We start from the raw sequence: 16,333 nt of genomic DNA, 5'->3' as shown, positions 1-16,333 counted from the left end.
TTTGTAAATAATCATTTTTCTACTTAGTAAATGTTATTAAGAAGTTTGACATTCTAGACTCAGTAAGTACTCAATACTTCTGTTATATTGAATACCTTCTTATAGATCTTTACATTTATTCAAGCTTATTGTAAATATAGACAAGACAAGTGTCTTATACATTCTAGAATACAAATACATATATAAAACAAGAGGAACTAAATAAGTTAAGATTACTATAAAGGATGAAAAGTAAGGATAGACACTCTGTGTCTTAAGTGTAGTAGATAGAATGCTTCTACCATTTCAGCAAGTTTGTAGTAGAAGAACAGAACAAAGTACTCTAAGTAAAAGTGTTACTAGAATGTAGAAGGCTTGTACTTTGGGTTTTGACTTTACCTTTACTACTACAGAAAAGAAACAAGAGTCTTACTACAGTACACTTAAGATAATGAAAGAAGTGAGTACTATTTCTTTTGTACTTCTATTTTTCTAATATATAATCATTTGTAATACATAGAGTATATATATAAGCTATATTACTAAAAAGTCCTTAGTAATAACCCTACACTTCCTTAGGACTAGTACTCAGTACTCTACCTAGACTATTATCCTGTACATTCCAGTACCAACTTCCTAGCTTACCTTTGTAGCAAGTACTCATATGTGCTTCTAATACTTGTACTAACAAACTGTAAGAAATACTAATGTGTTATACTTCTTAATCTTTTCACTACTGACTTAGTTATCTTTAGGTACTAGTATTTTCCAACCAGCAGATATAGGGCTACAGAGAGTAATAAAGTACCACCTGAAGCATTATACTCTTATAGGTATAATACACTCTTATAAAGAACAGCTTGTAAAGAGAGTACTACTTAGTAAAATAGAATTCTCTAATTCTATTACTGTCCTGTGTGACTCTTCTGTACAGGCTCTTTTGAGTCTCTAAAAGTCCATAATAGGTACTGAAGGACAACAGCTAGTCAAAATGGTAAGAAATTTTGAAAGAATTTTGTCTAGACTTAATCTAATATATTTACAGACTTAGAGAAAATGTACTGTAAAAAACTGGGACCTCTCTTATAGTACACTCACAGACCTTAAGACTTGGGCAGCACTCAGGAACTACCTAGCAAAAGACAAAACTCTTTGAAATGAAATTGCTTACTAAACAGAACAGTTTATACCAGACTTTACTAATTTTAAAGTAACAAACAGTATTGTTGAAGAAGTGATTAATGATTCTTGTAATGACAATTCAGTGGTTTCTGTTTGTTCAGTAATTAAGGAGACATTTAGGGTGGATTTGGCCTCTGCAGAACAACTCAGAACTAACTTCTGTACAAGCTAGGACTTTATTAACTCTTTAGACAATCCTAATTATCCAGGACTTACTTCATCTGTAAAGGAAGAGTATATTTGGAATTACACTACTGATAGCATTCATTGGTCTGATACTATAGTAGAGTCTTAAGGTGTTTTATTAAATGAATCATGTACTGTATATTAACAAATTTGTATTGAAAATTTATAAAGTTACATTTGTATTTGGTATAGGCAACACTACAAGTGTTACACACTTGTAACTCTACTTAAGTAACATAACAGTCCCTGGGTACATGTTACAGTTACCTCTCTTTATGTGTCTACAGTATGTGAGCCTATAAGCAGTATGTAAGCCACAATTGTGCATGGCAGTAACAGCCTATACTAACAAGAACAAGCAAACCTCTGAGTAATAGAAGATATGGACTCTAGTCATTCAGAAGGAAGCAGTTCTCGATGCGTTTTCAAAATCTGTAGCCTTCATCATCACTTCAGGAAGAGTAAGAACAAGGTCAGTAGGCAAGAACGAATTCTGGATGCACTTGAAACAGAGATGAGCAAGCTAGACTTAGAAGACCCAGTCCAGCAAGAAGATTGTTGGATTGATCAGAAGGTCTTCAAGGAGGCACAAAGTGTAAAAATGGAAACTGTAGGCCTTATTGGCGAACTATCCAAGAGTCCGATGAGTTGGCTGGGTCAAATCAATCGGATGATAAGGCACAAGTCTCAGATAAATGTATTCAGGTCAAGATATTACTCCAATATTGGAAAGATAGCGAACTAATACTAAACCGAATGGTTGATTGGGTTTATTAAAAGATACAGAGGCACATTGCACTTACCCCCGGCGAATCATTGCAAATTCAGACACAACTTGTGACAGTAAGGAAGGACATGTATAAAACACGTAAATTAAGCTGTATGAAATGATTATATCAGCAGGATGTCCGGCATAAATTGTATACACTGTTCCTGTAGGACTTGGTATATACATATGTCCTGACTCTATATTTAGTGGTCACTCATGTACTCGCAAGACAACATTAAGCAATACTGCCACAATCAAAGAATGTGAACATGTCGGCGTTGGGTGTTACTATTTGTGAGGTTGCATAACACAGGAGAGTGGTTCTAGTGCGTATTGGATACTCTGGATAAAGAGAATAATTGTTGAAGGTGATGATAACTCCGGAAAATCGTACACCTCAACTCTCAAGAATTCCCAGAACCTACGCGTGACACGGAAACCTCTCCATCTCTTACTTACGTGTACATGTGAATACCATACATATTACCCAATATTCATTCCGTCCTGATCCTCTGGCGGATCTGGATCTTTCCACGAAGGATTCGGATTTTTCACCTTTACCTTCTTGATATGTTTTATCATCTCCGTCGACTTTGCGTACTCTCCTACGCTCAGTAAGAGAATCATTTCATATGGCTCAGGCCCGCTTTCCAGGCTTGCATCCAAAGCGAGGTTGAGGAGTTCGACAACGTGTCCATTGACAGGGTCGACGCTTAATGACTATCGAAGAGCAGTTGAGTAGCACATAGAGGGTATGATATTTTAAAAATGACATACTTCATGGAACTTTTGAACAGCATCGTCCAGTCTTCCCATAAGCATATAGGTCTTACCCACAAACGCGAGTGCGACAGCATGCCTTGGATCAGTTTCAAGCACTTTCCGATACGACTCGCATGCTTCTTGGTATCGTCCAAGCTTGCAATATGCTGACCCGAGGTTCACGTATGTCGTCTCCCATGTACTGTGAGAACCCTGTGAAACATCAGAGATCTCAAGTGCTCTTTGGAAGAGCGAGACGGCTGTTTCATAACTGAAGGGTGTCTGATCAGCTTGATATAGACAGAGGCGACAAAGTGACGAAGACGTACTTGCCGCGATTGAAGGCCATCACACCTCGTTCGTTGTATAACAATGGATCTCCATTGCACATTTTATCCGCTGCATTCAGGGCTTCGTCCGCCATGTCATAGTTAGATAGCATGATATGTTCCATCCCGACAAACATAAGAGGAAGATGAGACCTACAATGGTTTAATTCAGTATATATCTCCGTCATGATAAGATATCATACCCAGTAAAAAGGCGAGCACATGTCGAATATGCAGTCACGGCATGATCATGTTCTCCCTCGAACGCGAAGGTATGTCCAAATGCTATCCATGCAGGGGCGAATCGTGGGTCCATCAACGATGTCTTACTGAAATACGTTCGCGCCTCGGCCCATTTCTTTGACGTAAGGTACCAAACGCCAACTGCGTACCAACTCATAGCCGCTTCAGGCTCCTTTTCTACTAGCTCATGTGCGAGAATGAAGAGTTTAGAATGTAAATGCGGAAGATGATGCATGCACGCGATATGCAGTGGCATAGTATGTTCGTGTACATTCACCAATGAGAGGATACGTTGTGTAATGGTGAAGCAGTCAGCCCATTTAAACTGTGCGTATGCAGCGTCGGCGAAGCTATACAGGACATCGACATTATCTTGGAGGCCGTACTCTTCTACCAGTTTTTGTCGTGTCAAAGAATGTTCTTCGGCGTGTTTGTACTTCCGCAGTCGTGAGGTGTATATGAGGCGTATGAACTCAGCATCTTCCGGTATTTGCTGCTTGTACGCCAAACCATGGACAAATTCCCATTCTGAACGGAGATTCAGCGCATATAGTGACGCGAAAAGACGTTGGGTTACCTTCATCCGCGGTCATCATCTCTCCGCTTATGAGTTGGTCAAATGCTTCATAACACTTCACGTCGAGAGCCAGAGCCTCCATGAAGCATTCTTTTGCGGATTCTCCACGATTAAGCTTCAGCTTGAGCATACCACGTAGACAACACATCGATGCTTCGATCTGTTACAATTAGCTACAGGAATAAGGTGAAAATTGATATACATTACCTTCATACCACCATCAGTATTAGCAATTTGAGGGCCAACCCCGTCCGTTCCTCGAAAAGGATTCGCCTCACCGAGCATCTCGGTCGCTTCGGCCCATTTACCTTGACGAATCTGGCATTGTGCAGCAAGATATCTACAAGCAACACTCAAGTCCACAAGGGTGTATGCACCGTCAGTCCTTTCTGAGGCTAAATCAGGTGCTCCAATTCCAGATGGATGACGGAACGGAGGCACGATATCAATACCAGGAATCACGAGTTCTGGTGGCTGAGGTCGACGTGGGAGAGGAGGTCCACCAATGTCCTTTCCTTTTCCTTTCTTATCAAGGCTCATCCCTCTGTCAAGGATATTCATAGAGTTAAGCATGTCAGGGTATGAATGCCCATTTGCCATTGGAGCATCGCCGTCATTTTCGGTGAACGGCCGGAGTAGCAGTCGTTCAGCTCGTGAATATTGGTGCATCGAAAAATATATTTGAGCAAGCCAAAATGCATCATTTTTATCATCTAAAAATAAGTAAAAAATTAAAATGAAGAATTCATTAGGACGAGGGACTATGAGATACACGAATACACTTACTCGTCCAGCTCAATACTTTGTCACCCCAGAATGCCGCTGTTTCATACAGATGTTGCCAGATCGCATCATGTCTCCAGAGACGCATTCGGTCGACAATGGTCCAGCCAGCACGATTGTCATACGCTTCCTCCTCCTCTGCATCTGTCTCGAGAAATACGTCTGCCGTCGTATTCTGGGCTAATGGATGTACTTCTCCAGCGGCAGTTTCTTTCCCTTTACGAGGTTTCCTCGGAGATGAGCGGAGTGGAGAAGCAGACAATGTCGAACGATTGGGATCGAGTGCCAGATTTCCACGAAACCTATTCTGTTGAGCATTCGCGTCCATATAGGAGTGGACGAGGTGTGAAGGATCGAAGGAGAAAGAGGAGCTGAATGAGCCACGTTTTCGAGAGCCTGATGGCGACGGGAGACTCGGTATTGGAGGAATATAGTACGATGGTCTTGGAGGAGTCGCCATTATGCTTTATCGACAGAAAGCCACTTGCACAGCGAAGTATAGTGGCAGTCGCTGCTAAACGTTGCAAGCAAGTGCCAGGGCCCAGTAACGCGCTCGAGTCGCGCCGATCAGAAAACGTGACTGACGCGTCCATCAGTTCCCACAGTGTTGTTCATCATCACTCACTGGGTTTGATCTGGCCGTTGGGGGTATTTAGAAAAATACTTTCATCCTCCAACCTCCACGTCGACGAAAGGGAACGATGAGGAAATATGTGTTTCTCGCAGGAATTGTCGTAAGTTCGAGTTTTAGTTGGTGTCTTGAGCATGCATAAAATATAAATAGGCTGCCCTTGCATGGCGCGTGTCAAAAATATATTTCGCGTTCATACGCCCGGAACTACCGGTCGAATATTTCGCAGGCAAAGATGCATCGAGTCATTGCACTATACTAAACTCAAGCGATAATCGCCTTGCATCCTGCGAGGACGGAACATTCTGGGATTTCACAGATGCAGCAGGACACCTAGTGGACCGCAAAGTCATTGCAAGCTGCGATCCTAACAGGAAGAACTGGAACACCGTCATGGGGCCTCTGAAAGATGCTGACCCCCACGGAGCACTTTTTCTTGTCGAATTCGACGAAAAGAAAGAGACAGTACATGAACTCAAATTTCAGGATTACCCGAGTGACCATGACTTTCATCCACTTGGAGTGCAGGTTTGGCCTTCTAAGTCCGGTTCACCCTCAAATATGTTTGTCGTGAATCATGGCCGTCACAGCACTACTATTGAGCAATTCGTTCTTGACCCGAAGGATATTGCGATAGCACAATACGTGCGAACACTGTCCTCTCCTTACTTCGTCTCTCCCAACGCATTGGCTCTCACATCTCCAACATCATTCTTTGTCACTAACGACCATCTCATGACGCGTCGTCTTCCCTCCGTACTGGGAGAAGCACTGCCCCTGCTTGAAACGTTCCTCGGCCTCCCGCTGGCTTTCGTCTCTCATGTTTCGATCTCGGGGTACGGAGCTGATGGCGCCCCAGCCATCAAGCACACCATTGCTAGACTCGGTACACCCTTCCCAAATGGTGTTGCACTTTCGCCGGATGGCAAGACACTTGCGGTCGCCTCGTCTTCGTATGCATGGGTCTACTTCTTTAATAGAACGCAGAATGCAGACGGTTCCGAGTCCCTTACGCAATCAGCTCGTGTACCAGTTCCCTTCGCGCCTGACAACATCCATTACGAAGACGATGGTACTCTTCTTGTCGCAGGGCATCCGTTCTTCCCAGCTCTTACCGCCATCGCAGCAAATAAGACAGACGCGATCGCACCAAGCTGGATCGCCTCCCTATCCCCTCGTAGGGATGGAGATTCTGCAACGAGGGTCTCAGCATTTGATACGAATGCTCCCTATCCTGCCTCACGACGGGTGAGTGCGGCTGCGAGTCACAAGATCGAGACGATATATCAAGGTGATGGGACGAAGTTTGCCGGAAGCACCACAGGACTAAGGGACTCTCGGACCGGCATCTTGTTTGTTACCGGGCTTTATCAGGAGGGATTGCTTGTCTGTCGTCCGTGAAGGCATCCACCGTCCCTGAGAGACAGATTAAAATTCATAAGTATAATAACCTCCTCTACCTCGTGCCTCGAGGTCAATTTTGTAACATTGAATATGCGAATGATTCTCTTTTCCCAATGACGCAAGCGCGGTTTGATAACACTATCGTATACAACGTTTCTTGCTCCAATTGCACGGGATCGCGCGTTAGCCTCGAGGGAAACAGGCATCAGAAAAAGCCCCTTTCAACACACGCACCACTTTTACTACTGGCTATCCCCGCTAATCAGTCCGAGGACCATGCCGATCAAGCTCAGATAGACAAATCTATTGTAGACCCTTGTACCTGTGCAAAACGTCATAGAAACGACGTTAAGCCGCCGGGATGGCATAAAGCCGCTCTCGGAGGACTCTTCCCTCGGGATGCCATGATCCGTGCTGTCGGGCCATAATTTCCTCTAAAACTTTTCTCTGGGTTTGTTCCGCATACGGCACACGTGTTGAAGCACGGCTTCTCCGAGGCCTTTTCCGTCCCAACACCGCTGGCAGTCAATACTAAAGGATGGTATGAGATACTCAAGGCATATAACCCTCCCCCTCTGTTATCCCTTGTTGAATTCTCCCGGACTCCGACATGGTCTTGCTTAGGATCTCGGAAGTCTCCGAACAATTCAGACCACAACCGAGGATGTCAGGTCAATTGGGCGCCGACAGCACTAATGAAGGCGTGTAAGCAAAATCACAATCCCCGTGATGACTCAAAGAGAAAGTCTTGGTATCCCTTTTACGTGCAGTGGCTCGTCTACTGCGGGGGTGACATCTCCCGAGATACTTGGGTTCAGTGACCGAGATTGATCAAACTTTGTCCGCCAGCTAATCTATGTGGTAAGCTCCGCTCTGCCGCTACTGTAATGCATGCATGTGCACACGGGGTTATACCGGCCAGTGAATCCTGGCTTTGCGCCGCATTTCGGGGAGATACCGGTCGAGTGAGGTGTCGTATCGGTACAGCATCCAAGTGCACACAAACCTTACTTCAGCTGATGTGAGACACCCATTAGAGCTCGGAAAGTCGAGCATTGGTACGGCGTCATCAACTAGTAGCAGCGAATAGAGCTCAAGCAGCGAGATCTGGGATCACAGAGAACATAGTCTGAGAGCTTGGTGAAGAACGGATAAGAAACATTTGAGTTTCTCACTTTGGTAATCGGACTGTGGGCCGAATACCCAAGGGTTTCTGTCCCGTGCCGACTGAGCCATCGCGGACCACCCCGAAAACATGTTGCGCAGGTCTGTCTTCCCACTGACTATTCTCGTACTCTTTACCGCGATACGCAACATTACACGCACTTTCTAAAAAATGACATTGGATTACCTTTAAGGGTGACGGACTAAGCACCACCGCAAAGAAGGTATCTAGTGCGGGTAAAGCCGTTTCACTGGTCTCGAAAGCGGTATGCAGGGATGAACGGAATGCACAGCCATCACGACCGTCTCGTGATACAGGTTCCACCGCTCAACCGCGCGTAGACTTGCAGATGCGCGGTCACACTAATGACGCGTTATGACTGCTTGCTATTAGTCCACGACCTCCATTCGCGCCCTATAAAGTCTCGAAGCTTCCGTTGCATCTCTGCATCATTCCGTCTCTTTCTTCATCTACAGTCTCAACTTTCTTGTACCAACTTTACATTGTCCAATATTATGTGTACATACGAATGGTGTGTACCTTCTCCTCCCCCCTTCATTTTCAGACCTTTATTAAAGATCAGAATTTCTTCTTTCATGACATGAAGCTTCGGCGACTACTATCGCGGATGTCAAGTATGTTGACTCCCAGGGCGCAAGGTTACGGGGCTCATCCATCATTCGCAGCACTATGTTATACGTTACTACTCTGGAGAACGAGCCGACTGCATGTCTCCGGACTGTAAGACGAGCTCAGAGCACAAACATAAATCCGCTCGCGATTGCGTGTGTCCAAAGGTAACTCTTCCCCACTTCCACGACAAAAAGTTTATCAAAGTTAATCCATATTTTCTACTGATACTCTCGATAATCAGGTACAATTAGACAACAAGCGCGTCGTAAACATGTTCCAATTCAAGTGCGATACGTGCATGGAGAGTGCACGCGCTCGCAGCTATCGATGAAGCGATGATGTCGGCTTAAGCGCTTTTTTTATCCTTCTCCTTCGATTTGTACTGGCCCCTTCATCTCCCTGTCATTCCAGAAGCCTGCCGCCCCCACGGCACCGTGCTTCTCACATGCGTTCCTGGAGAGCGAGTCTGCACTTTTTGCGCAATCGATGGGACGAGTTTCTCTTGGAATGTTCCCTCTATGTATTGATTATCCTCGTCTGAAAGTACAAATCCACAGTCCTCGGTGTACACTAATAGCCACCCTGTAACAGCTCCTCATCACGTTTCAAGTTGACAATTCACTGTATTAACTCGTCGAATACCTGCTGTTCTCAAACATCACAAATGTGTAGCTTTCCTTTCAATAAATACCCCTTCTATAGTAGCCCGGATTTCGCTCGCCTTTTTACCTCAATTCTATGCTCTATGCAGCGCAAGTTGGTACTGTAGCCCTGAGTGACTCAGAACTACTGGTTACGGTAGAACAATGCACACCGCTTGTGAAAGATATACTGTGTTGTCCAAACAGGGAAATGGCTAGAGTGTTTTAAGAATCGCTTCGAGAAGGGAACGACAGTGGGATAAATCCATTCAAGCCGGCACTACTATGTACAGCCCCAATACTGACGGCAGGCAAGTAAGAGGTCCCTTCGGAACTATTTAATCTCTGTGGGCTTGTCGGCCGGTACCTAGCGAATTCGATCTGCGTTAAGTCCCATTCTCTCCGGTTCAGGGACGAGTAGCCGACCGCCATACGTTTTTCAGTGTGGTCCGAACAGAGTTCGGTTTAGTTTGGTGCTCTTGAGAAAGTACCAGTCTGATGCACGAGGGACAAAGAAGGGGCGGAAGTTCATAATACATCAACTTACATAATTGCAGTACAGTTTGGACAATCATACGAAGCTCCTCCACGCTTCTCGTCTTATTCAAAGACAACAGATGAACCGACGTTAGAACCTTCTTCCCCCTCGTTTTATCGGTTGTCTGACTCCGCGTCCTGCAACTTGTGCTGTTGTGGAAGAGTTCTGCACGCTCGGTGACCGAATTTTCCTACCCGATTCCGAGTCAGAATTTGATTCGCTGAGATGTGCTTTTCTTCTAAGCTTCTTCATCGGTCGGGGCGAGTCCGAGTCCGATTCGCGAGCGTAAGACGTTGGACAAGAAGGGTGGTCCTCGGAATCCGGTTTCTGAGGAGGACTGATGTTTTTCTGGGGGGAAGGTCCGCGGGCCACAGGCTCGTCTGGATTGGGTGCTACAGATCTCTGGTTGTCATCCCCATCGCTCTCCGTCTCCGACGCTGCGTTAGCAGGTTGTTGAATGTTCTCTGCTTCCAATGTTGCTTCAGGTGGGTCAGAATCATGGAGGTTGGTCACTGTGATTACGTCTGTATTGGATTCTTTGTTGGTGGCCACGGGCGCTGGAGACGTTTCGTCCGACCTGTCCGAGCGAGTAAGAAGGGATGCAAGCGGCCCTTTCAAATCAGGAGACTGTTCCTCGGATATGATGTGTGCTGAATAGCAAGATTCAGTCAACTTTGAAGCATTCAAGCTCTGGACCACTTGAAGACTCACGCAGGTCATCTGCGAGACCAAATAACGATGAGATTCGTTGTAAAGTTGTCGCTATCTTGGGACGCGCTAGCGTATGCTTCACGTGTACATCAACGCTCCGGCGAGCAGCCCGTCCTATCCTGTCCACGGTCTGGAAATGGATGATTAGGTTAATGAGCACAAAACATTCAGACCAGTGATCTCATTCGAACGCAAGCCCCGTGCTTACCTTCTCAAGGTCGTGATCCTCCAGCTCACTGACAGGGTCAGCCGAGTAAAACGATACATGAGCAAGGCTGATGAGCGGAAGGATCAAGTGCTTTGAGATGACGTCTGCAGACGTTTTCGGACCCAATAAATACGCATCCCACCGCCATTTGAACTCATCACAATCAATTTCGAATGCGCGATCCTAAGGAAAATGGGGTTAGGAAACAAGCGGCGGGCTATACCATAAAGCATACCGCGTCACGAGACTCCACGACGTCAAAGTTTGCATCGGAGATGGCCCCAGGAGTGTGCATGTCTCCAACAAGGGTTCGAAGGTCAGAAAAAGTTTTGTCGCTATTTTCCAGAGCCAAGGAAGGGTTGCAGCGCCGCCAACGACGGAACATTTGATTCCTTGTCAAGACTGAACAGGAAGAAGTAAAATATTCAGAAATGACTTATATTGAGACAAACACAGAGTGGGAACGACCTTCAGTCCACACAGCCTTCGTGTCTGATATGAGCATAAAGCATGTGCCCCCCTCTTCAGAAAATCCAAATTTCTCGGATAAACGGTCAGTCGTCACGTCCCTGGAATATTCAATGACAGAAGATAATCTCACAAAAAGGTAAGGGATTGAATTTGAGTTATCGACTTTTACAAGCCATTCCTTTGAAACAAGAGCATTAAGGTGGATCTAATATTACCGATCGAGTCAGAGTGGACCCGCCCCATGAGTACAAATCACCAAAAGGTCGTACATCTGTAAATTCTTCCATGGTTTACGAGTCTTGAATCCGCTGGAAGAAGTTATTTCCGCGGCCAAACTGCACGTGAGATTAATTAGCCCTGGATTAAGTGTAAGCTAAGTTCACAAGTAGTATAAACATCACTGTATGATCGAGTCCCTTCGGCGAATACCCGAAGGTGAACCTATAAACAATAAGATCAATGGATTCTGTCTACTATAGTGGTTGGAGAGCTAGTGGTTGCGGTTCGCTAACGAAGCCAGAGAGCGCAGCTGGACAAACAAAGCCTGGGAATATTGAATAAACTTTCGCTTACTAATCAAGTGTTGATCCAAACTCTGACCTTTTCTCGCGTGTGCTTCCGACGCTAGTAACCACTACCTCTGAATTCAAGCGCAACCTCATACTACAGTTTTTTTAATGGACTCACGAATCTATGCTTCAGCTGACTATAACCCATCTCTCGAGTGGCCTGTCTCGGAAATTGACTCCGAATACAACGCGCCAATTGGGAATCAGACTTCAGACTCGCACCACCAGACATGCTTCAGACTCGTGGCCAAGTCCTCCGCAGTTCTCGCCCGTAAAAGGCGAGTAGCTGTACTGGATGCATATGACGAAGCTCAAATTGGACGTGATGTCTCCACTTCTGAAGATGTTCCTCGGATTCGTCTCAAGGACATGGAAGTATCAAAGCTGCATGCTACTTTGTTCTGGGACCGGGGGCACAAAGAATGGGCCATTGTAGATATGGGCTCCAAGCACGGGACGTTTGTCAAATCTGAATCACGTAAAACTTTGCCTGCTCCTACTGGCCAGTTTCATATGCAGACTGCCGCCGATGATAGCCTAGGCTTGGACACGAACACCATTACTCTAGACCCTATGTTCACACGTTTATCTCCTCCAAGGCAAGCAAGTGTACCCCGGACTCTTCATAACTCGGATGAACTTTCGATAGGAAGAACCACCTTTGTCGTACATGTGCATCCCGCGGGCATCCCATGCGACGAATGTCGCTCTGACGGAGAATTTGACATCCCACTTTTCTCCGTGACAGGCAGCACACGAACTCAGAAGCAGTCCGCTGAGGTCGCGGGAGACACTCCAAGGGCTTCACGCGATGCAAAAAGTGCCATAAATCTCTTGAAGAGGGCTCTCTTGTCCCGTCATTCAGATGCATCCAAGACTCACGGCAGTGCTTCGCAGTTATACATTGATCGTTCTGCGAAGCGACGTGCTTTGCATCCCTACTCACGCTCGAGTTCACCACCCCCTGGCATACCGCCACGATCGACTACAAATCTAACACCTTCCATGGAGATTGAAGCATGGAATAACACATATAGAGCGTCCCCCGCCAGCTCGTCGGTTACATCTCTCGCTTATGATCTCAGCGTGTCTTCTTCAATTTCAGCGCCGCCTGCGCCTATTTCCGATGCGAATATTGGCCACCGGTTGTTGGCAAAGCAAGGTTGGGTCCCGGGCAGTACACTCGGGGTCCCTGCGCCACGTTCCTCCAATGCTTCCGATGAGGAAGGATGGTCGCTTGGTGACGAGCGTGCGGCACTTTCTGAACCTCTTCAAATTGTTGCAAATGTTGGTAGGAAGGGTCTAGGCATGCACGCAGGAACTACTCTACCTATGTCCATGGAATCGGCTACAAATTCAACGGTAGAGGACTGGAGAGGGGAGTATCGGAGACGGCGTTGGGATGAGCTTCTGCGGAGCGTCAAGTAAGCGCTGAAAGACTTCCCGCCCCCCTCATTTCCTTCGCTGTTCTTTGTATTCAGACCAAAATAAACGTTTGAATCACGTCATGTGCGTGTTTCCCTATCTCGTACCAGTCTGGAAATATCTTTACCTCAGAGAGTTCTTCTATGGACGCGAAGCCTTCATCAAAGCGGATATTCTCGAATCTTACGTCCCCAAGGACTTCTGCTGCAAAGCTTCGTTATGTAGGACTTGATTCTGCTAACTCTACAAATATTGGGCTTCCAGAGCGTGAAATGGGACTCCTACCAGAAACAAGTCCATGGTAATTCACTCCATATAAAATTAACAACAGTCACCGGTCGTGGCTCACACGACATGGCATGCACGCGATAGAAGGGTTTATTGCACCGGAAACTTTCGACCGGAGAGTGCTTACATACTTGAGCATCTCAGCTTCGTGACAAAGACTTTGGCGCACTCAGCTGAAGAAGGAGCTCGGTAGATGCGTTCGATTGTCAGAGTGGGAAACGTGGGTGGCATCAAGAAACTTTATACAGAGGAAGTATAATAATGTATCAATACATAGAACACTGTGGCTGTCTCAGAATCCAACCGGAACTTACATTTTCTCCACACCTCATGCTCAAGCAAACAGGGGGAGTCACTTCGACTGTACTAAGGAAGCTGACTTATACCTCCAGAGAAGGTATGCTGAAGCCATATGCTAGAGTCCGACCCTCGGCGCTCTTAGGATTGATTTCGGCGCGGATGCAGACGTCGAGAGCGTACTTCCGCTTCGTGCCACTTTGAGGCGCTGATGCCGAAGGGTGATCCACACCCCCAGTCTGCCGGTGTGCGACCACCATATCCATTGAGTCGCTTCCGTCCCTCGTTCCCCCTTTTCCGTACTTCCCCTCATTCTCTTTACCTTGTACCTCAGAAGCTACCCCTGATGTATCCTCTCTCTTCCTCTTGTTCGCGAATACAAGCCCTGCATGCTCAGTGATGATGCAGTAGTTACGCGCAGGTAGTGTCGTACGGTTGACTGCGTTCGACTTTCCATCTGGATTCTGATAGAACAATGCCATGAGGTTTTCGTCTGTGTGCTCATCCAGGTGATGCAGCTTGTTACGCTTGTTGAGCATGTTCGCAATCGCTTTCGGCGGCGGTGCATTTGTGATGGCACTCGAGATGATGTTGACCATGTAGCGTGGGTCCTTATTCTACAAATAGATCGCATCAAATCCACTCCACCGCCGGACTAAATATCAGCAAATACACACCTGGGGGATTCCCAACGAGGCCTTCGAGAAAAAGCGTCCGATTGCAGCAAGGTGGACGTCCCCACTCAGTATGGTCACTCGCACCTGTTTCTCCTTCGCAAATCGTTGCAGACGCTGCACGAATGCATTGCGCTCCGGCTTATGAGTGTGTGCACACCAGTGGTCGGTCAGGTCATCGAGCAGCTCCGCTGAGCCGTCGAATTTATTGAAAGCACCACTCGCAACGCCGAAGAGCTTGTCGAGCCACCGGATGAGTGTGACGGTGTGTGCACTCAGTAAATTCTCAAGCCAGACGAGTCGAGGATACGCAATAGGCACTCCAAGAAGCAAAATCAAGTGATTTGTACGACCGACTACAACCTCCCGTTTCAACCGATCGAACATCAAGTCATAGGTCGAGCCATAGCACACCCGTTCCAGTGTACGATCCACGCGACAATCGAGTCCATAAAAGACCACTCGCTCACCGAGGGTCGTGCATATAGAGCGTGAATATTCCTGGATGTATGGGCCTTTCTCTTTCCCAATCACCCACGACGGGTCTTCATTGGCCTCGCCTTTCGGTGGAGTGTGCTGCTGGAATAGCATGTAATACTTCCATGCGACACTCCCGATACCGAGGAAAATCGGTGCCTTCATCCACTTGTCCTGATACGATCCAAATCCATCCTAAACAAGACAAGTTGACTTTCCCACTTTAACCCATTTGAAATTCGGCTTACAATTATATCATGGTCGTCAAAAATTTGTAGCGCTACTCATAAGTAAGCCACTATTCGCCTGCCATATGGACTAAAGAACCCACAAGGTATAATCGCTGCTGCTTCGCAGAAAGGCTCTTTGCTGTACCAACCACAATAATTCTTGAAATACCTTTGCCAATGCTAGTGAGCAAATATCCTATCTCTTGAAAAATTGAATGCTACCAATTATCCAATTCAGCTTCAAGTTGAGGCGACAATGGCATTTTTGCCTTCCATCTAGGAGAATTTGTATCTGCCCAGCCTTGCAAAGGTCCTTCTGTCCGTACAGCATCAGAATAGACCTAATTCCCGTCAGCACTGGCCCAGCAGTAAAATCTGGTTTCAGACTGCTACCTGATCACCACCTCCTATCATCACGTGTAACGGCTGCTCGGCGTGAACTGGCGCATTCATTGATCAAGTCAATGAGTTAGTGATGTGATTCATCACCGGAAGTTTACACATCAGCACGTACCTCGCAAGACGTCCTTCCATAATACCGGTCCAGCGAATGTCCCGTCTTTGACATTAAGTGAGAATCCGTTACACGAATGGAACATGATACGCATGGTCTCGTCCTTTGCTGGGACGTAAAACGCATATTCCTTGTCATGCTGCCCAAACTCCTCCTTCTCCTTGCTGCTCCCTCCGCTTGAGGCAGGAATGGAAAGTTTGTACGATACACGAACATCTTCATCCGAAAGTGGTATGGAAATGCTAAACCGCCAGAAGGAATGACCATTTTCTGAGAGCAAGCTGGTTGCAGAAGGTGATTCGTCGAGTGCGGGTTGGATGTGTAACGTAGGTGCTTCTGAACCATGTAGAACGAGGAGGATAGAGCCGTTCCATCTTAACGTAGAGTAGTCAATGTATGTGTACCTGTGTACGAATTTAAAATGATTGCAAGCATTGTTGCAACAGGTACATTGTCAGCCTCTCGAATAAGCCGAACCTACAGAGTCCAACTGACCTTAACAAAGGCCCGCAAAGCACCGGATTCTGTGCAGTCATCTTAGGCTGAGTGTCCGCCATGATGGTGGTCGTAGGTAAAAGAGAGACATTTTATTCGTTCGTGCTGAGGTTCTGGTTGATGTTGCAGTGCATTTGCACTGTCAGGTATAC

At 46.3% G+C, this 16,333-nt stretch overlaps 8 protein-coding genes across 8 annotated transcripts; 5 read left to right on the top strand and 3 right to left on the bottom strand.

The window, feature by feature from the left end:
- Positions 1-241: 241 nt before the first annotated feature.
- FOMMEDRAFT_77202 (uncharacterized protein) lies at positions 242-475 on the top strand (the record flags this gene model as incomplete). The annotated part of the gene is given in 2 exon segments (XM_007262632.1): positions 242-334; positions 350-475. Coding segments are annotated over 2 exon segments (219 nt in total), but the record flags the coding sequence as incomplete, so codon positions are not given.
- Positions 476-2,500: 2,025 nt separating this feature from the next.
- FOMMEDRAFT_102217 (TPR-like protein) lies at positions 2,501-5,138 on the bottom strand (the record flags this gene model as incomplete). Its single annotated transcript, XM_007262631.1, has 7 exons — positions 2,501-2,836; positions 2,894-3,149; positions 3,208-3,360; positions 3,411-3,978; positions 4,028-4,187; positions 4,235-4,740; positions 4,814-5,138. The coding sequence occupies 7 exons, from the start codon at positions 5,136-5,138 to the stop codon at positions 2,600-2,602; spliced, it is 2,205 nt and encodes a 734-aa protein (XP_007262693.1). The 3' UTR covers positions 2,501-2,599.
- Positions 5,139-5,448: 310 nt separating this feature from the next.
- Positions 5,449-6,957, top strand: FOMMEDRAFT_102212 (uncharacterized protein). The gene is made up of 2 exons (XM_007262630.1): positions 5,449-5,544; positions 5,595-6,957. Exons 1-2 carry the CDS (start codon positions 5,512-5,514, stop codon positions 6,840-6,842), a joined length of 1,281 nt encoding a protein of 426 aa, XP_007262692.1. The 5' UTR covers positions 5,449-5,511; the 3' UTR covers positions 6,843-6,957.
- Positions 6,958-8,016: 1,059 nt separating this feature from the next.
- FOMMEDRAFT_16996 (uncharacterized protein) lies at positions 8,017-9,264 on the top strand. Its single transcript, XM_007262629.1, has 4 exons — positions 8,017-8,542; positions 8,618-8,645; positions 8,697-8,807; positions 8,885-9,264. The coding sequence occupies exons 1-4, from the start codon at positions 8,526-8,528 to the stop codon at positions 8,972-8,974; spliced, it is 246 nt and encodes an 81-aa protein (XP_007262691.1). The 5' UTR covers positions 8,017-8,525; the 3' UTR covers positions 8,975-9,264.
- A 542-nt stretch (positions 9,265-9,806) lies between these two features.
- FOMMEDRAFT_138400 (uncharacterized protein) lies at positions 9,807-11,217 on the bottom strand. Its single transcript, XM_007262628.1, has 5 exons — positions 11,210-11,217; positions 10,977-11,143; positions 10,742-10,924; positions 10,534-10,663; positions 9,807-10,472 (listed from the first exon to the last, which is right to left on the bottom strand). The coding sequence occupies exons 2-5, from the start codon at positions 11,124-11,126 to the stop codon at positions 9,913-9,915; spliced, it is 1,023 nt and encodes a 340-aa protein (XP_007262690.1). The 5' UTR covers positions 11,127-11,143; positions 11,210-11,217; the 3' UTR covers positions 9,807-9,912.
- A 672-nt stretch (positions 11,218-11,889) lies between these two features.
- FOMMEDRAFT_76684 (uncharacterized protein) lies at positions 11,890-12,645 on the top strand (the record flags this gene model as incomplete). Its single annotated transcript, XM_007262627.1, has 1 exon — positions 11,890-12,645. A coding segment is annotated over one exon (756 nt), but the record flags the coding sequence as incomplete, so codon positions are not given.
- A 704-nt stretch (positions 12,646-13,349) lies between these two features.
- On the top strand, positions 13,350-13,687 carry FOMMEDRAFT_151687 (uncharacterized protein; the record flags this gene model as incomplete). The annotated part of the gene is made up of 2 exons (XM_007262626.1): positions 13,350-13,507; positions 13,582-13,687. 2 exons carry the CDS (start codon positions 13,350-13,352, stop codon positions 13,685-13,687), a joined length of 264 nt encoding a protein of 87 aa, XP_007262688.1.
- A 187-nt stretch (positions 13,688-13,874) lies between these two features.
- Positions 13,875-16,243, bottom strand: FOMMEDRAFT_131380 (uncharacterized protein; the record flags this gene model as incomplete). Its single annotated transcript, XM_007262625.1, has 8 exons — positions 13,875-14,408; positions 14,469-15,137; positions 15,191-15,222; positions 15,274-15,341; positions 15,395-15,513; positions 15,566-15,612; positions 15,687-16,090; positions 16,182-16,243. 8 exons carry the CDS (start codon positions 16,241-16,243, stop codon positions 13,875-13,877), a joined length of 1,935 nt encoding a protein of 644 aa, XP_007262687.1.
- Positions 16,244-16,333: the final 90 nt, after the last annotated feature.

This window comes from Fomitiporia mediterranea (assembly GCF_000271605.1).
Source record: "Fomitiporia mediterranea MF3/22 unplaced genomic scaffold FOMMEscaffold_2, whole genome shotgun sequence".
Lineage (NCBI taxonomy): Eukaryota > Fungi > Basidiomycota > Agaricomycetes > Hymenochaetales > Hymenochaetaceae > Fomitiporia > Fomitiporia mediterranea.
This window is presented reverse-complemented; position numbering and strand designations above follow the sequence as displayed.